The sequence below is a fragment of the Coregonus lavaretus genome (assembly GCF_964263955.1).
Source record: "Coregonus lavaretus genome assembly, chromosome: 20".
Lineage (NCBI taxonomy): Eukaryota > Metazoa > Chordata > Actinopteri > Salmoniformes > Salmonidae > Coregonus > Coregonus lavaretus.
Genome location: NC_140007.1, coordinates 28061490 through 28078668, shown reverse-complemented (window position 1 = coordinate 28078668; position 17179 = coordinate 28061490). Strand labels below are relative to the sequence as shown.

The 17179-nt window shown below is 43.3% G+C and overlaps 2 protein-coding genes across 2 annotated transcripts in view; both read right to left on the bottom strand.

Annotated features, from left to right (window-relative positions):
• Window positions 1-11494, bottom strand: part of LOC311147933 (6-phosphofructo-2-kinase/fructose-2,6-bisphosphatase 2-like) — a 31280-nt gene extending 19786 nt beyond the window's left edge. Inside the window, exons 1-9 of the mRNA XM_084184781.1 lie at window positions 11356-11494; window positions 9470-9587; window positions 9259-9359; window positions 7811-7936; window positions 6593-6689; window positions 5971-6037; window positions 5753-5827; window positions 5587-5643; window positions 5345-5469 (exon numbers count right to left, since the gene is read on the bottom strand). Of these exons, the coding sequence (XP_084040907.1) occupies window positions 5345-5469; window positions 5587-5643; window positions 5753-5827; window positions 5971-6037; window positions 6593-6689; window positions 7811-7936; window positions 9259-9355 (644 nt within the window). The 5' untranslated portion in view covers window positions 9356-9359; window positions 9470-9587; window positions 11356-11494. The remainder of the gene's footprint in view (window positions 1-5344; window positions 5470-5586; window positions 5644-5752; window positions 5828-5970; window positions 6038-6592; window positions 6690-7810; window positions 7937-9258; window positions 9360-9469; window positions 9588-11355) is intronic.
• Window positions 11495-12771: 1277 nt separating this feature from the next.
• Window positions 12772-17179, bottom strand: part of LOC311147932 (disks large-associated protein 4-like) — a gene marked incomplete at its 5' end in the record, with an annotated part of 30909 nt that continues 26501 nt past the window's right edge. Inside the window, 3 exons of the mRNA XM_084184780.1 lie at window positions 12772-15560; window positions 15735-15878; window positions 16212-16303. Of these exons, the coding sequence (XP_084040906.1) occupies window positions 15336-15560; window positions 15735-15878; window positions 16212-16303 (461 nt within the window). The 3' untranslated portion in view covers window positions 12772-15335. The remainder of the gene's footprint in view (window positions 15561-15734; window positions 15879-16211; window positions 16304-17179) is intronic.

Here is a 17179-nt window from a genome sequence, read left to right as displayed (position 1 = left end):
GGAAAACAATATTTTGAGTGGTATGCAATTAGGTTTCAGGTCTGGCCACAGCACTATCACAGCAACTTTGAAGGTTTTTAATGATGTTCACTGTGCCCTGGATAAGAAGTTGCATTGTGTATCTGTGTTCAAATTGAGGTGGGTCTAGAGCGACAGGTAAGGATCATATCACCTCTACCTTACCTGTCACCCTAGACCCACTTCAATTTGCTTACCGCCCCAATAGATCCACAGACGATGCAATCACCATCACACTGCACAAGCCCATCTGGACAAGAGGAATACCTACAGTGATGGAAAAAAGTATTTGATTTTGTACGTTTGCCCACTGACAAAGAAATGATCAGTCTATAATTTTAATGGTAGGTTAATTTGAACAGTGAGAGACAGAATAACAACAACAAAATCCAGAAAAACGCATGTCAAAAATGTTATAAATTGATTTGCATTTTAATGAGGGAAATAAGTATTTGACCCCATCTCAATCAGAAAGATTTCTGGCTCCCAGGTGTCTTTTATACAGGTAACGAGCTGAGATTAGGAGCACACTCTTAAAGGGAGTGCTCCTAATCTCAGCTTGTTACCTGTATAAAAGACACCTGTCCACAGAAGCAATCAATCAATCAGATTCCAAACTCTCCACCATGGCCAAGACCAAAGAGCTCCCCAAGGATGTCAGGGACAAGATTGTAGACCTACACAAGGCTGGAATGGGCTACAAGACCATCCAAGCAGCTTGGTGAGAAGGTGACAACAGTTGGTGCGATTATTTGCAAATGGAAGAAACACAAAAGAACTGTCAATCTCCCTCGGCCTGGGGCTCCATGCAAGATCTCACCTCGTGGAGTTGCAATGATCAAGAGAACAGCCCAGAACTACACGGGAGGATCTTGTCAATGATCTCAAGGCAGCTGGGACCATAGTCACCAAGAAAACAATTGGTAACACACTACGCCGTGAAGGACTGAAATCCTGCAGCGCCCGCAAGGTCCCCCTGCTCAAGAAAGCACATATACAGGGCCGTCTGAAGTTTGCCAATGAACATCTGAATGATTCAGAGGAGAACTGGGTGAAATTGTTGTGGTCAGATGAGACCAAAATCGAGCTCTTTGGCATCAACTCAACTCGCTGTGTTTGGAGGAGGAGGAATGCTGCCGATGACCCCAAGAACATCATCCCCACCGTCAAACATGGAGGTGGAAACATTATGCTTTGGGGGTGTTTTTCTGCTAAGGGGACAGGACAACTTCACCACATCAAAGGGACGATGGACGGGGCCATGTACTGTCAAATCTTGGGTGAGAACCTTCCCTCAGCCAGGGCATTGAAAATGGGTCGTGGATGGGTATTCCAGCATGACAATGACCCAAAACACATGGCCAAGGCAACAAAGGAGTGGCTCAAGAAGAAGCACATTAAGGTCCTGGAGTGGCCTAGCCAGTCTCCAGACCTTAATCCCATAGAAAATCTGTGGAGGGAGCTGAACGTTCGAGTTGCCAAACGTCAGCCTCGAAACCTTAATGACTTGGAGAAGATCTGCAAAGAGGAGTGGGACAAAATCCCTCCTGAGATGTGTGCAAACCTGGTGGCCAACTACAAGAAACGTCTGACCTCTGTGATTGCCAACAAGGGTTTTGCCACCAAGTACTAAGTCATGTGTTGCAGAGGTGTCAAATACTTATTTCTCTCATTAAAATGCAAATCAATTTATAACATTTTTGACATGCGTTTTTCTGGATTTTGTTGTTGTTATTCTGTCTCTCACTGTTCAAATAAACCTACCATTAAAATTATAGACTGATCATGTCTTTGTCAGTGGGCAAACGTACAAAATCAGCAGGGGATCAAATACTTTTTTCCCCTCACTGTATGTAAGAATGCTGTTTATTGACTATAGCTCAGCATTCAACACCATAGTACCCTCCAAGCTCATCATCAAGCTCAAGGCCCTGGGTCTGAACCCCGCCCTGTGCAACTGGGTCCTGGACTACCTGACAGGCCGCCCCCAGGTGATGAAGGTAGGAAACAACATCTCCACTTCGTTGATCCTCAACACTGGGGCCCCACAAGGGTGCGTGCTCAGCCCCCTCCTGTATTCCCTATTCACCCATGACTGCGTGGCCAAGCACGCCTCCAACTCAATCATCAAGTTTGCAGACGACACAACAGTAGTAGGCTTGATTACCAACAATGACGAGACAGCCTACAGGGAGGAGGTGAGGGATCTGGGAGTGTGGTGCCAGGAAAATAACCTCTCACTCAACGTCAACAAAACAAAGGAGATGATCGTGGACTTCAGGAAACAGCAGAGGGTGCACCCCCCTATCCACATCGACGGGACCGCAGTGGAGAAGGTGGAAAGCTTCAAGGTCCTTGGCGTACACATCACCGACAAACTGGAAGGGTCCACCCACGCAGACAGTGTGGTGAAAAAGGGGCAACAGAGCGTCTTCAACCTCAGGAGTATGCAGAAATTTGGCTTGGCACCTAAAACCCTCACAAACTTTTACAGATGCACAATTGAGAGCATCCTGTCGGGCTGTATCACCGCCTGGTACGGCAACTGCACCGCCCGCAATCGCAGGGCTCTCCAGAGGGTGGTGCGCTCTGCTGAACGCATTACCGGGGGCAAACTACCCGCCCTCCAGGACACCTACAGCACCCGATGTCACAGGAAGGCCAAAAAGATCATCAAGGACATCAACCACCCGAGCCACTGCCTGTTCACCCCGCTATCATCCAGAAGGCGAGGTCAGTACAGGTGCATCAAAGCTGGGACCGAGTGAATGAAAAACAGCTTCTATCTCAAGGCCATCAGACTGTTAAATAGCCATCACTAGCACATTAGCGGCTGCTGCTGCCTATTGAAATCACTGGCCACTTTAAGAAATGGAACACTAGTCACTTTAACAATGTTTACATATCTTGCACTACTCATCTCATATGTATATACTGTATTCTTGTCCATATATATATATATACTTAAATTCCATTCCTTACTTAGATTTGTGAGTATATGTTGTGAAATTGCTAGATATTACTTGTTAGATATTACTGCAGTGTCGGAGCTAGTAGCACAAACATTTTCGCTACACCCGCAATAACATCTGCTAAACACGTGTATGTGACAAATACAATTTGATTTGATTTGTTTATAGACTTGTCAAAGGCGTTTGACACTGTGGACCATACGGTATGGTGCAGAGACTGAAGTGTATTGGGATTACTGGTCATGCTCTGGAGTGGTTTGTGAACTACCTGTCAAATGGAACCCAGTGTGTTAAGGCAGATGGTTGTAAGTTGGACACTGTAGAGTTGTGCTCGGGTGTGCCTCAAGGATCAACTTTAGGTCCCCTGTTGTTTATATCAACAACATTGGGAGACAATGTAAATTTTTATGCGGATGACACTGTTCTCTATTCAAGTGGCAGCAGTTTGACTTCGGCTTTTGAAAAAGCTATGACAGCTTTTAACATCATTCAACAGAATCTGTACAATTTGAAGCTTGATCTGAATTCCTCTAAAACGACCACCCATGTAGAAAACCTTGTCAGGAAACTCAAGCTGTGTATTGGGTTTTATTACACAAAGCTTTCCTTTGTCGCCAGAAAATAGTTGATACATTGTACTTTTCTGTCTGTATTGGACCATGGTGATACTATTTATGTGCAAGCATCAAGCTCTACACTGAAGGCTCTTGACTCTGTATCATGAAGCCCTTCATTTTGTCACCAATCAGAGACGTCTAACTCCCCATTGTGATCTCTACAGTGGTGTCGGGTGGACATCACTAGCAACACGCAGGCTCAAACACTGATACATTCTTATTTATAAGGCCATTTTAGGAAAACTGCCATTTTATCTACCCTCTCTTCTAGCTTGAAATGAAAACATATACAAGCTCAGATCCCAATCTTGTTTTATGCTAAGAGTCCCAAAATGTTTAACCGAGCATGGAAAAAGGTCCTTTCATTAGGTCCCTTCAAGCCAACCTAAAACTCCAGGACCTGGTGTCCCTGGAAGAGTTCAAATTACAAATAGATGAACAGGTTGAGACATGTTTCTAGTTTGCGTTGCCTTACGTAAGGAAGGGAGTTGTTTTACTTCACACGCCTGCCTGCACGCACGCACACACACACACACACCACATCCACCCACTGTTTGTTTGCTGCTGTATTTGCTCTGTTGCCAGTGTCTTGTCTGTGTTGTCAGTTTCTATTCTATTTTATCCCCCGTCCCCTCAGGAGGCCTTTTGCCAGGCCGTCATTGTAAATAAGAATGTTCTTAATTGACTTGCCTGGTTAAATAAAGGTTCAATAAAAATGTCAATTATAATAACATTGTATAGTCTCGAAATGAGACCTCTCCGAATCTGCGGGGGTGACAAGATCCCTTCTAATAGCGTGTTAGGAGGTGATTGAGGAAAAGTAGGAAGGTGAGCATGAACAGAATTCTCCCGAGTGGCGCAGCGGTCTAAGGCACTGCATCGCAGTGCTTGAGGCGTCACTACAGATCCGTGTTTGATCCCGGGCTGTGTCGCAGCCGGCCGCGACCAGGAGACCCATGAGGCGGCGCACAATTGGCCCAGCGTCGTCCGGGTTAGGGGAGGGTTTGGCCGGCTGGGTTGTTCTTGTCCCATCGCACTCTAGCGACTCCTTGTGGCGGCCGGGCGCATGCACGCTGACTTCGATCGCCAGCTGTACGGTGTTTCCTCTGACACATTGCTGCGGCTGGCTTCCGGGTTAAGGTAGCAGTGTGTCAAGAAGCAGTGCGGCTTGGCAGGGTCGTGTTTCGGAGGACGCATGGCTCTCAACCTTCGCCTCTCCCGAGCCCGTACGGGAGTTGCAGCGATGGGACAAGACTAACTACCAATTGGATATCCCGAAATTGGGGAGAAAAAGGGGCTAAAAGTAGCATAAAAAAAAAAAAAAAAGATAATGATTGAAAAATGATTAATTTGAGGCAGATTACATTTAGCTAAAAATAAATATTTGAAACATACCAAACCGCTCTCCTGCCACAAAATCATATGAAGTCCCTTGTTTTATAAGGGACTTCATATGATCTAAAAATACTATGGTGGAATAGCAATAATGACCAACAAAGAAGAAACGGTTTTCTGTCAGGAGAATCAGAATTGGAAATCAGACCAATGACATGATGATGAGTCAATGTCGCCACCAAGCAGGCCATAACTGAAAAACAGCCTTTGTCAACTTTGCGCGTTGTCTCCGCCTACTGGACAAACTGGAACTCTTGATAAAGGTTTTTAAATATAAAATGCATGACTGACAAGATGAATCAATTAACCATTTAAAAGAGAGAACTCAGGAGAATGTCTAACCTGTCATTTTCATCTGGGTCTAATGGTTGGTAGGTGACTTTATAGCATTCTATTCTCTTCAGGAAGTCCTCCATCACACTCTCTCTGTGTCTCTCTGGGTAGTCTGGACTGGACACCTTCACATCCTGGGGAGGAGAGAGGGAGGTGCACAATACTTAAAGTGTGGAAATATCTTGAAGATTATTAGAGAATGTTTTAACGAGAAGTAGTACTCATGTTTTTTAACATGCAAGTTAATTTACCATAACATTAGCAGCAATGACATCAGGGTCGTCGCACAATGACTCCACAAAAAACACCTGCAAAAGAGACCAATCTATGAAGACACACTTCACCAAACCATTGACAATAACAATTGAGAATAGTTTCTATACCTAACCCTTGTAACATGCATGACATGACACTTACCTTGTAAGCATGTTCCTTTGCAAAACTAAGGATTAATTCTCTCCTCTCTCGGGTGGTGTTTGTGGCATCAAAGACCTGAAAGGCATAACAGTAAACACGTAAAATAAATAAATCACATCTCACTGATATCTCAAATTAAGCTTGTCTTTTCAGTTTTATATCACTATTTTATCTCCAATTACTCAAAACAACAGAAAGAGCAAACAGTAGATCCTCACAGCGATCTGGCCCCCCTCCTCAGTCAGATATGTTTTGACATCCTGCAGAGCCACCAGAGCACACTGCCTGTAGGAACACAGTGACCCACTTCAATAATCCACATCAACAACAATTTTAATGAAAATCTGTAACACTTCACTTAAAGCCGCCAGATATAATGCACTATGTGGCTATAATGCATTGTAAGACCATGTATGATGACCCCATTACGTCTTAGTAACATTTATGTTCAATCTGTTAAAATGTACAGCATAGAAATACATAACATACTACAAGCCTTATAATAATATATTATAGGGTTCATATAACACTTATGACAAGTATTATAACTGTTGGTCTAGCAGCCAGCACTAAAATGAGAGACTAGGAAAATGACAGGCTGCCAGGTGACTAACTATGCTCACTACATAAAATGTAATTACATGAATTGTTTAAATCTAGTTGGGGGCCTTGTAAACCTCAGCAGGTTTTGTAAATACAGAAAACACCTGCCTGGGGCTGCGAAAACATGGGAGGGCATATTCTAGAAAAAAGGGTTACTGCAATACTGTTTAACTCATCAAAACAACCAAATTATTCTGCCACAGGTCCAAAAACACTGAGGGGAGGAGGAGCACTCACTTTCTGATTTCCATGGCCTCCTCATTGTCATGTCTGAAGAAGTCATAGGATTTGTAGGCTTTTACAGCCTCTCGCCTGTAGACCCCCAGATTGAACACTGCAACACAATACAGGACCATCATCATAAGCCACAGGTGAGGAAAGGCACGACATGTTCTTGTAAATCATGTGACATTCTACTGAACTGTGGAAGGAAGACAAACAGGTTCTGCAGCATCACAGTTCAACGACATCCTTCACTATAAATATTTCTACACAAAATAAACCCTATGATTAGTGGACTACACAAATAAATTCATTTCCACATCGTATAGAGCAGTGGTGAACCGTGGCACACCTTGATGGGGTAAAACAATCCTGCGGCACACCTCAAATATCCCTATTAATTTATTTAGTGGTAATGACCTCCATCTCATCTGATCCATACTGCAAATCATCCATATCCCGTGACAAACATCTTTAATAGATTAAATAGGGTTTATTTGAACTATTTTCATAGTCCCTTACTCATGATGATTAATTTGTGTGTACCCCTTTAAAGCGCATTAAAACAGGCATTTAGTTTTAAACAGTTTGGGCTAGAGACAAGCGGTTTTCTGCATTGTGAAGGTGCAACCACGGACACAAAGCCATGCTCCGTTTGTTTCTATGCCAGAGGCTGTGGTAAAATTAAGCCTAGTCAGACTTGCCTGTGCTAATGGTTCTCACAGGCAAAGTAAAATGATACAAATGACTTTGCTCGTGATGCACGCCCCTCAAATTATACAAAATGTATAAGCCTGTAACAGCCTGAGCGCACTGGCCTTGAAACAACGATACAGATGTATTATCTGTCACATTTCTAAGTGAGTGTTCCAAACCGGAGAGTTCCTCGCAACACACCGGTTGAAAACCACTGGTATAGAGGATTATGTTTGGATTGAATACAGTGATATGAAGACTGAGGAAGGTGTGGCTTCAATGTTTATCTTCCGGTTGGACGGTTCTGGAATAAATGTAAATATAGTATAGTACATACATTGATGCCTCTATACCAGTGGAGGCTGCTGAGGGGAGGACGGCTCATAGTAATGGCTGGAACAGAGCTAATGGAATCAAACACATGGAAACCATGTGTTTGATGTATTTGATACCATTCTACTCATTCTGCTCCAGCCATTACCACAAGTCTGTCCTCCCCAATTAAGGTGCCACCAACCTCCTGTGCGCTCTACTAACCCTTGGTTGGCACTCCTATCCAGTTGAGGTAGCGGGTCAGCTTCTTGGACATGTAGGTTTTCCCTCTGGCAGGAAGACCAATCATCACAATCACAGTGGGGGAGTTGGTCATATAAGAGGCCCATGCTGTTCACACAGACAGAGAAACATCACTCACAACCAAACATCTTACTTTGAAATGCCAATAGAATGTAGGCCAAGGTATACACAATGACAGTAACTCCATTATTTTTAATAATTGTTCAAAAGGCCAATATGTTGAGAGTTTATCTATCTTCAGTTATTCCTTTGTTTGTTTTTTTCATTTAGATGTTATCACTAATAGCTGCTGTCCACAGACACTGTTACATCCTTGCCCAGAAAAGTAAAAATAAAGCCTGGTGTTATGAGGAGGGTTATTGTCTCTCTTCTTTAGTATGTTACAGTAGATTCAAGAAAGCCCACCAACACCCATCCTCAGTCCATTGCAAACAAACCCTTGCTATGCTTAACAAGGCCATGCGTGACGTTCACATGTTACATTTCTAGAACCAGCAAGGCGGTTTAAAAATCTAGATGTTATCGAGCAGCCAATGGATGTGTTTGTGTGAATGTGAGTATGAGGTATGAGTCTCCAGTTCCTGATTACAGATTCTACAGAATGGAATGGACTGGCAAGTTAATGCCAGACTTATTTAACTGGGGGTGACATTTTGTTATTGCCAAAACACACTCACTAATGACTGCACACATCACATATAATCTACAGGTAACTGCCAAAATAATGGAAACCCTTGAGTAAATCAGGGATACAAGTACATTGAAAGCAGGTGCTTCCACACAGGTGTGGTTCCTGAGTTAATCACACAATTAACATCCCATCAAGAATGGTGTGGCATCCCTCAAATAGAGTTCCAGACACTTGTAGAATCTATGCCAAGGCGCAATGATGCTGTTCTGGCGGCTCGTGGTGGCCCAACGCCCTGTTAAGACACTTTGTTGGTGTTTCCTTTATTTCGGCAGTTAATATCTATCTATCGAGCACCTTTCACACACTATAGAGGCAGGTAGGGAGACAAGAGATGCCTAGTGTCACGTTGCATCACAGGGGAGGGAGGGAAGTGACACACGATCGCACAAGCACCTGTTTTCGCCTTTTGTTAAGCCAGCGAGGCAAAAAACAGAACTGATTACTTCTTGAAAAAGGGCACTTCGTGTTCATTTCTAAATGTCAAATTTGCACTGCAGCCCAAGACCAATTCAATGCACTTAAATCAACGCAATTGCATTATGTCGTGACGAAAAAGGTTTGAATGGTTATGCATTCAGAGGAAGACAGCTTACAATGAATACCCAAAGATCAGATTGATGCATCTGGCAATGAGTTCACATTTAACCTAATTGGGTTAACACAGGAAAGGGACCAGACTGGAACATGGTACTGGAAGACACAGACACACACTACTTACAGCATTTCTTCTGTACTTCATTGGCCCGGAGCTCTGTTCTCTTCCCCTCTGTTGAGGTTTCCAGCACTGCGGTGCCTTTCTGCTGGCTGGCAGCCATGATGCTAGTAGAAATTGAACACTGTCACTGTGGGACCACCCATACGTAAAATGTATGCACGCATGAGTCACTTTGGAGAAAAGCATCTGCTAAATGGCATATTTATTATATTACTGTGCTGTCCAATGACTGGTTCTGTCACGGCTGGGTCGCCTGGCTGGGGACGCTCTGGGACTGGGAGGTCAGGTCACTCTAGCTGAGTGAGGTCATCATCAACTCTCTGCAGAGGACTCTACAGATAAAGTCAATGTTGAGGGTTTTACTTTCTTAAACAATGGTACACTGGGAGAGTACAGTATGCTTTAGTAACGGACAGAGATGAGAACACTTGGCTGACAAGGCTTGTAAAAGATCAGTAACGTTAAACATCTCAAACTTCTAGGTAAAATGTAATTACGTGAGAAGTCTCTACATCAGCATCTAGCTAGCTAGTCGTTTAGTCCATCTTCCCACATTCATTCATTTGTTTACTTTCAGACAATCATAGCTAGCTAGCTGAGTAGATATACACTACATGGTCAAAAGTATGTGGACACCCCTCAAATTAGTCGATTCGGCTATTTCAGCCACACCCCTTGCTGACAGGTGTATGAAATCGAGCCCACTGCAATGCAATCTCCATAGACAAACATTGGCAGTAGAATGGCCTTACTGAAAAGCTCATTGACTTTCAACGTGGCACTGTCATAGGATGCCACCTTAGCAACAAGTCAGTTCGTCAAATTTCTGCCCTGGTCAACTGTAAGTGCTGTTATTGTGAAGTCGAAATGTCTAAGAGCAACAACGGCTCTGCCGCGAAGTGGTAGGCCACACAAGCTCACACAACGGGACTGCCGAGTGCTGAAGGGCGTAAAAATCTTCTGTCCTCGGTTGCAACACTCACTACCGAGTTCCAAACTGCCTCTGGAAGCAAAGTCTGCACAATAACTGTTCGTAAGGAGCTTCATGAAATGGGTTTCCATTGCCGAGCAGCCGCACACAAGCCTACGATCACCATGCGCAATGCCAAGCGTCGGCTGGAGTGGCGTAAGGCTCGCCGCAATTGGACTCTGGAGCAGTGGAAACACGTTCTCTGGAGTGATGAATCACACTTCACCATCTGGCAGTCTGATGGACGAATCTGGGTTTTTGCGGATGCCAGGAGAACGCTAAATGCCCGAATGCATAGTGCCAACTGTAAAATTCGGTGGAGGAGGAATAATGGTCTGGGGCTGTTTTTCAAGGTTCGGGCTAGGCCCCTTAGTTCCAGTGAAGGGAAATCTTAACGCTACAGCATACAATGACATTCTAGATGATTCTGTGCTTCCAACTTTGTGGCAACAGTTTGGGGAAGGCCCTTTCCTGTTTCAGCATGACAATACCTCCGTGCACTAAGTGAGGACCATACAGAAATGGTTTGTCGAGATCGGTGTGGAAGAACTTGACTGGCCTGCACAGAGCCCTGACCTCAACCCCATCGAACACCTTTGGGATGAATTGGAACGCCGACTGCGAGCCAGGCCTAATCGCCCAACATCAGTGGCCGACCTCACTAATGCTGTTGTTACTGAATGGAAGCAAGTCCCTGCAGCAATGTTCCAACATCTAGTGGAAAGCCTTTCCAGAAGAGTGGAGGCTGTTATAGCAGCAAAGGCGGGACCAACTCCATATTAATAGCCAGGATTTTGTAATGAGATGTTCGACGAGCAGGTGTCCACATACTTTTGACCATGCAGTGTATTTCACAAGCAGTTTAGCTAGCTAGTTAACGTTAGCCTATATGCCAACTGTTACAGTGCTAAAGCTATGTAGCTAAAGTTAGCTAGCTAAACATAATGAATCCCCCTTTACATCTGAAGAAATTGACCGGTTGGTTAGTTTGTTTACATGTTCATAGCTATGACACACGCTTGTTCTATACAATAACTTGAGGTCTTAGCTTTATTTTCACTGCAACTTCATACTATGCAACAACATAGCTATTCACCTATGCACGACAGATAGCATTCAGCAGCACTTACCAAAACGACGACAGGTGAGTCAACACAAATGTAGCTAACGTTATCTCTTTGGTGAGTCACTTTGTAATCAGTACAGTTTTTCATCAGTTCGCTCCGAAATGTTCTTCATCCTCTTTTAATGTTGGCCCCGCCCCCCGGCGTCTGCAGGAAGGGAATCAATATGCGCACTGACGACGCACACACGAGTAATATGATATTATGGTCTCCATTCAGGAATGAGCAACGCTCTGTTTTATGTCACACATACATTTTATTCGTATATCTAAAATAAGAAAATAGCCTTTCATTTTCTAATTGGGTGTGTTTTTTTGTCTGAGGTCAATTAGGCCTACCATCTAGAAGCCAGTAGGTGGAGCGCTATGATACGTTTTGCTATTCATTTTATTGTTACTGTACATTGTTTTCCTTACTCAACTGTATTCACACACTGAAAATGAATAGGTCATTTTATTGGTAATCACAATTCTTTATTCTTTCAAAAGAACTAGTATACCATAACATATGAACAACCCCATATCAGTAGAATAGAATATGTGCTTGATTTGTAAAATAATGACTAGTAGTTTCTAAATGGCCCTCTATCTAATTTGTTTATGCATCTCTCAAAGAGGAGTTGGTTAATGGGGATGGTGTAATCACCAGTGACAAGTCTAAGGAGGTATATCTACAGTCAGGTAAGTGAGATTATAGGGTGTTACTACCATAGAAAAGTTCATCAGGGAATTTATTTAGTGTCCCATCATTACCCTGAAAGAGATCCATGGCAAAATGTTTTTGACATTATTGATACAATCCAGACCATCAGTTCAAAAAATCCAAGCCAGATGGCTGAAGTGTTTTGTATTGTCCAAAGTCACTGTCTCAACAGGGTATATGACATCAGGGGTTGCCCCTTCATATGCCCATTATAGCCCTTTATAACACAAAACATACTGTATATATCCCTGATCAAGCCATGTTCTCTTGAAGTACTGGGGGAATAAAAGGTCCATTCTTCCAGGCTCCTGAATCTGAAGGAAACAATGTTCTAATCTAGGTTCAGATCTAGATTCTAGATGCTATGCCAGTGCCATGCAGAGATCCGTCTTTAACACTTCTGACTGTGTGATTGAAGATGAGAACAAGAAATCTGAGACCAATTCACCAACCCTGAATGACATGAGACAGAATACAGCCTAGTCTCCATCCCCTGACAGACAAATTGTGATTGGTACTGTGATCTCAATAGGATCTTTGCATGACTCTTGTTCTGAGCTATGAGGAAGGCCATTCAAAGAGAGATAGTTCATGCTTTTAGGGTATAACATACAGCTAAATATCATTGAAGAGAGCGATTTTATAATCTGTAATATTAACATCTCAGCTAATATTACATATAGCAATGAGTATAATAATGATGGTGACAAGGAGATGTAACAAAGGGATGTTTAATGATTTATTTGGACAATGAAATGTACACGTCCGTATTTGATGTATTACAAATAAACAAACAATAATTAACATACTGGTGCTCCTGCATCAGCTGCTTTCCCAGTTCTACTAATCCTCCTATTTTACATTATGAGCTAAAAATACAAAACTGACTGTGGATCACATGAGCACTTTGACGGCAGCCTTGTTGTGGCACAGGTGTTAGCCATTTAGGAGGAGAGCCAGCTCTTCAAGGGGACAAGTAGCACTGAGATCCTGAAATTGCAGATAATCTATTTCAAAATTCCAAATAAATCCCTCGCATAGCTTCATGCAATAACTTAATTGCGTCACTTTGCCTTCTGATCAGAGGTTCTTTGCTTCTGACAGACTGGGTGGAATTCTCCACACCTATCCAATCATTTCAGATCTAACAGGAGTGCCTAGGCTAGAGGGTTGATTTGGAATTCAGCGAATGAGAAAAATGACTTTCATGTTACGAGAAATGCAAAGCTGAAAGCGCATATTCATGTACGCTGTAGTGTGATAGCGTGAATAAGCCTCTTTTTCAGTGATGTTGAAACGTTTCTCTTGGAAGGGATTCAAACTCCACACCATCTCAGTACAATGGCCAATCCTGTACAGCACCATCAATTCTCTCTAAATCCAGAAAAATACCAATATAACCTTTGTGGCACAGGTCAAAACAGTCTAGTGAGTTTTGGCTGACTGCATGATCAATTCAAACCGGTCACAGAAAATGTCTCATACAAAATGTTTAAAAAATAATCTCCACAATGTGCCTCTGTCTGTACACAGGAATGAGAGGTCAAACTGACAGCCAGACACCATAATGAGAGTACATTAATTCAGCTTGAGCATAGTCTGAAACATGTCAACAAAACAGGAATGGTACTTGACTAGAAACACCAATATTTTGATTCTTAGACCTTTTCAACGCACAGATAAGTCATACTTATGCAAATCCATTTCTTAGTTTATAATGTATGGCATTGACCAATCAAGTAGTGGTTATTAATGGTGTATGATGACCAAAGTGCTGTTATGGTTTGACTGTTGGCTTGGTAAGTGACTGAGCGCTCACCATGAGAAAACTCAGCCCAGTCAGAAAACAGCTCATAGCCTAAGCATTAGACAGGAGGAAGCACAATAGTTGAAGCTCCTCATGGAACATTGTAAGATAAGGCGGACTCATCACATATTGTTGGACTTTCACCTATGACTTCAGATCTGAAAACACTGAAAGTATATGGGCTAGGGGTTGTTGCTTTTTGACTGGGCATCAGAATCATCCCATTTTACTTATTGCTTATACTATAACCACTGGCAGAGCTCTGGCCTATGCAGCTGAAAATAAACCAGTCTTGGTAATCAGGCAAAAAGGAGAGCTTATAGTTGATTCCTCTTTCTGATTCAAATGTACTGGAGGTTGAGTGGGAAACAGGGAATGTTGTAATTAAGTGGTGCATGATACCTCATGGTCCCCTGCAACAAATATGGGTAAAGTAAACAGTTAAACAGGTAAACAGTTGGCATGGAAGGTGCAGTCAAGTTATTTTCAATGCATTTAACATTCCTACCATAGCGCACATCAACTGGCCATGGAAATATCTCTTGTCTTCCCTCAAAAGGGCATAGAAGACTTAAAACATGTCTGCACAGACACTGACAGACAACATAGTGTGTGTTTATGAGAGAGAGAGTGAGAGAATATGATTGCATCATGTGCGAATATCATCATGACAGTACATGTACTTGGTCTATAAAAAAAAACTACCTTAGTACTGAACACTAGACCTTGTCTAACAAACAATCTGGTAAAGAACATTTACAAAACTATTATGGTAACCAGTTTGAGATAGATAGAATGCTACGGTCTTCCTCAGTACACGACAACACCATCATCTCATATAGATTCCATACACAGTAAAGCTAACCGTCCACAACCAATGGAGTGGCAGCCTAATACAAAGATAGAATAGGAAGACTGTGTGGACAGTGAGTGAGTACACCTGTGTGTATCCTGAGTGTGTGTGGTATGTAGCTTGTAAACGAGAGAGGCTGCCTGGACTAGCCCAAGCCCATCTCGCAGACTCAGAAGAAGTGAGGGGGTGAGAAGAGAGTAAACTTCTGGGATACCAAGATTCTTCAGCTCACACGGAATAAGGATGTCCTTTTATCCAAGATGCACATTTAAGACAGTCTTGATGTATTTCAGGAGGAGATAATAATAATTATAATATTAATAGTAATAACAATAGTATTAAATGTCTGTTGAGGTCTCCGTCTCCATGGCAGCCAGGAAGGAAGTGGTTTTGCATTGTTCTGTATTTTTAGCATGCCTGTGCTCTCCTGGGTTCTACTCCTATCGTATGCTGCGCTGCCATTAGGGGACAGGGCTCTGTGCCCCTGGGTGTGTATAGTGCATGTGTGAGGCTGTTCCTTCATGGGGAGCAGTGTGTGTGTTAGCTAGAGTGTGTGTGTGTGTATATGTGAGTGAGAGGCGCTGTTCCTTCATGGGGGAGCAGGGTGCCGGTGGCGGTCTGTTCTCAGAGGCGTGTCTGGGCCTCGGGGACGTAAATCTCAATGCTGTCTGAGCTTTCCGTGGCAGAGTTCTGTCGTACTGACGCCGCGCGTTTGGCCGCCATCAGGCGTTTCCTGGCCTCCTGCCGCTGCTTGTCCACCACAGAGTCCACGCTCCGGTCTTTCCCAGGGGTCAGCTTGGGCTTGGACATCTTCTTTGGCACAGAGGGGGGCACAGGCTTCTTCTCCTCCTGAGAATGAGAGAGAGATTAGGATGAAGAGAAATGTGGGAATTGTTGGATGCAAACCCATGTGTCTTTTGTTTTATTAAATAGAAAGTTGAATAAAAAAAAAGAATCTGTTTGGATGATAATAACACAAGTAATCAGGATCTATTGAGGTGAAATGTGGTGCGATTCCGATACCTTCTTCTCTGGCAGCTGCCAGTTGTTGGCCTTGAGTTGCCAGAGCTCGTCAAACTTGACACTGATGTCCTCTACAGAGAGCTGCAGTAGGTCCCAGAACCCCGCCAGATCCTGGGCTGTGGGCCGAGGGTTGGCGTTCACATTCTAACAGACAGGATGTGACAGGAAGGACAGTGCTGGTTGGCTTGTCTAGACACACTGACATTACATAACATTATTCAGTCCTTTCCAGCCTTGGCTCACTTTCAGGAAGTGAAACAGTAAAAATACAGATTTAACACCAATATTAGCCATTCGTTACAGAGATGGATGGTGTGTGTTGTATCATTGCTTAGATAAAGTATGCCTCCCTTTGGTATGCATGTATTTTGACACCAGGGGGAGCTCTAAAACAACAACCTTTGCATGCTGAGACTGAAAAAGGTGCATTGAAATATGTCAGATGAACAGGGCATTTGTAGGGTTAGTGCTACTCACCAGGTTCTCATCACAGAGTCCTCTGAACTGCTGGAACTTCTGGGCTATGAGGAGCTGGGCACTGCCCACTGCACTGCGGACTGTCCCCATCACTACACACAGATAACAACAACCAGTCAGCCATCACAACAACATGCAGGTTCTTTAAATGGGCATAGAGCACAATATTTTTTAATGGCAATATAAAATGCCCTAAAAATTGTATGGTTATGTGGCATGTATCTGATATTTTTTGTCCTTAATTACTATTTTCATTACACTGCTGGTGACACACTTCATCCTTAAAATAAATGACTAATATTTTTTCCCCAAAGGTTATAAAAAATACTTTTTATACACTGTTTTATTTCGGTACTAACATTTGCATAAATTCATACAATACAGGTCTGCTGAGGAATAACCTGATGTGGGAGTCAATCCTGTTCATTACACATTCATTAACTGCAATGCAGAGGTATATTATCCATCTGCCTGATAAAGAGGTATATTATCCATCTGCCTGATACAGAGTTATATTAGGGAAAGATGGATACCTAGTCAGTTGTACAACAATGCATTAAAACCCAACCCCTCTGAATCAGAGAGGTGCGTGGGGCTGCCTTAAATCGACATCCACGTCATCAGCGCCCGGGGAACAGTGGGTTAACTGCCTTGCTCAGGGGTAGAATGGCAGATTTCTACCTTGTCAGCTCTGGGATTCGATCCGGCAACCTTTCGGTTACTGGCCCAACGCTCCTACCCGCCAGTCTACCTGCCGCCCCTGTTATCTATCTGCCTGACACAGAGGTATATTATCTATCTGCCTGACACAGAGGTATATTATCCATCTGCCTGACACAGAGGTATATTATCTACCGAGTGGCGCAGCAGTCTAAGGCACTGCAGCTCAGTGCCTGAGGCGTCACTACAGACCTCCAGTTCGATTCCAGGCTGTATCACAACCGGCCGTGATTGGGAGTCCCATAGGG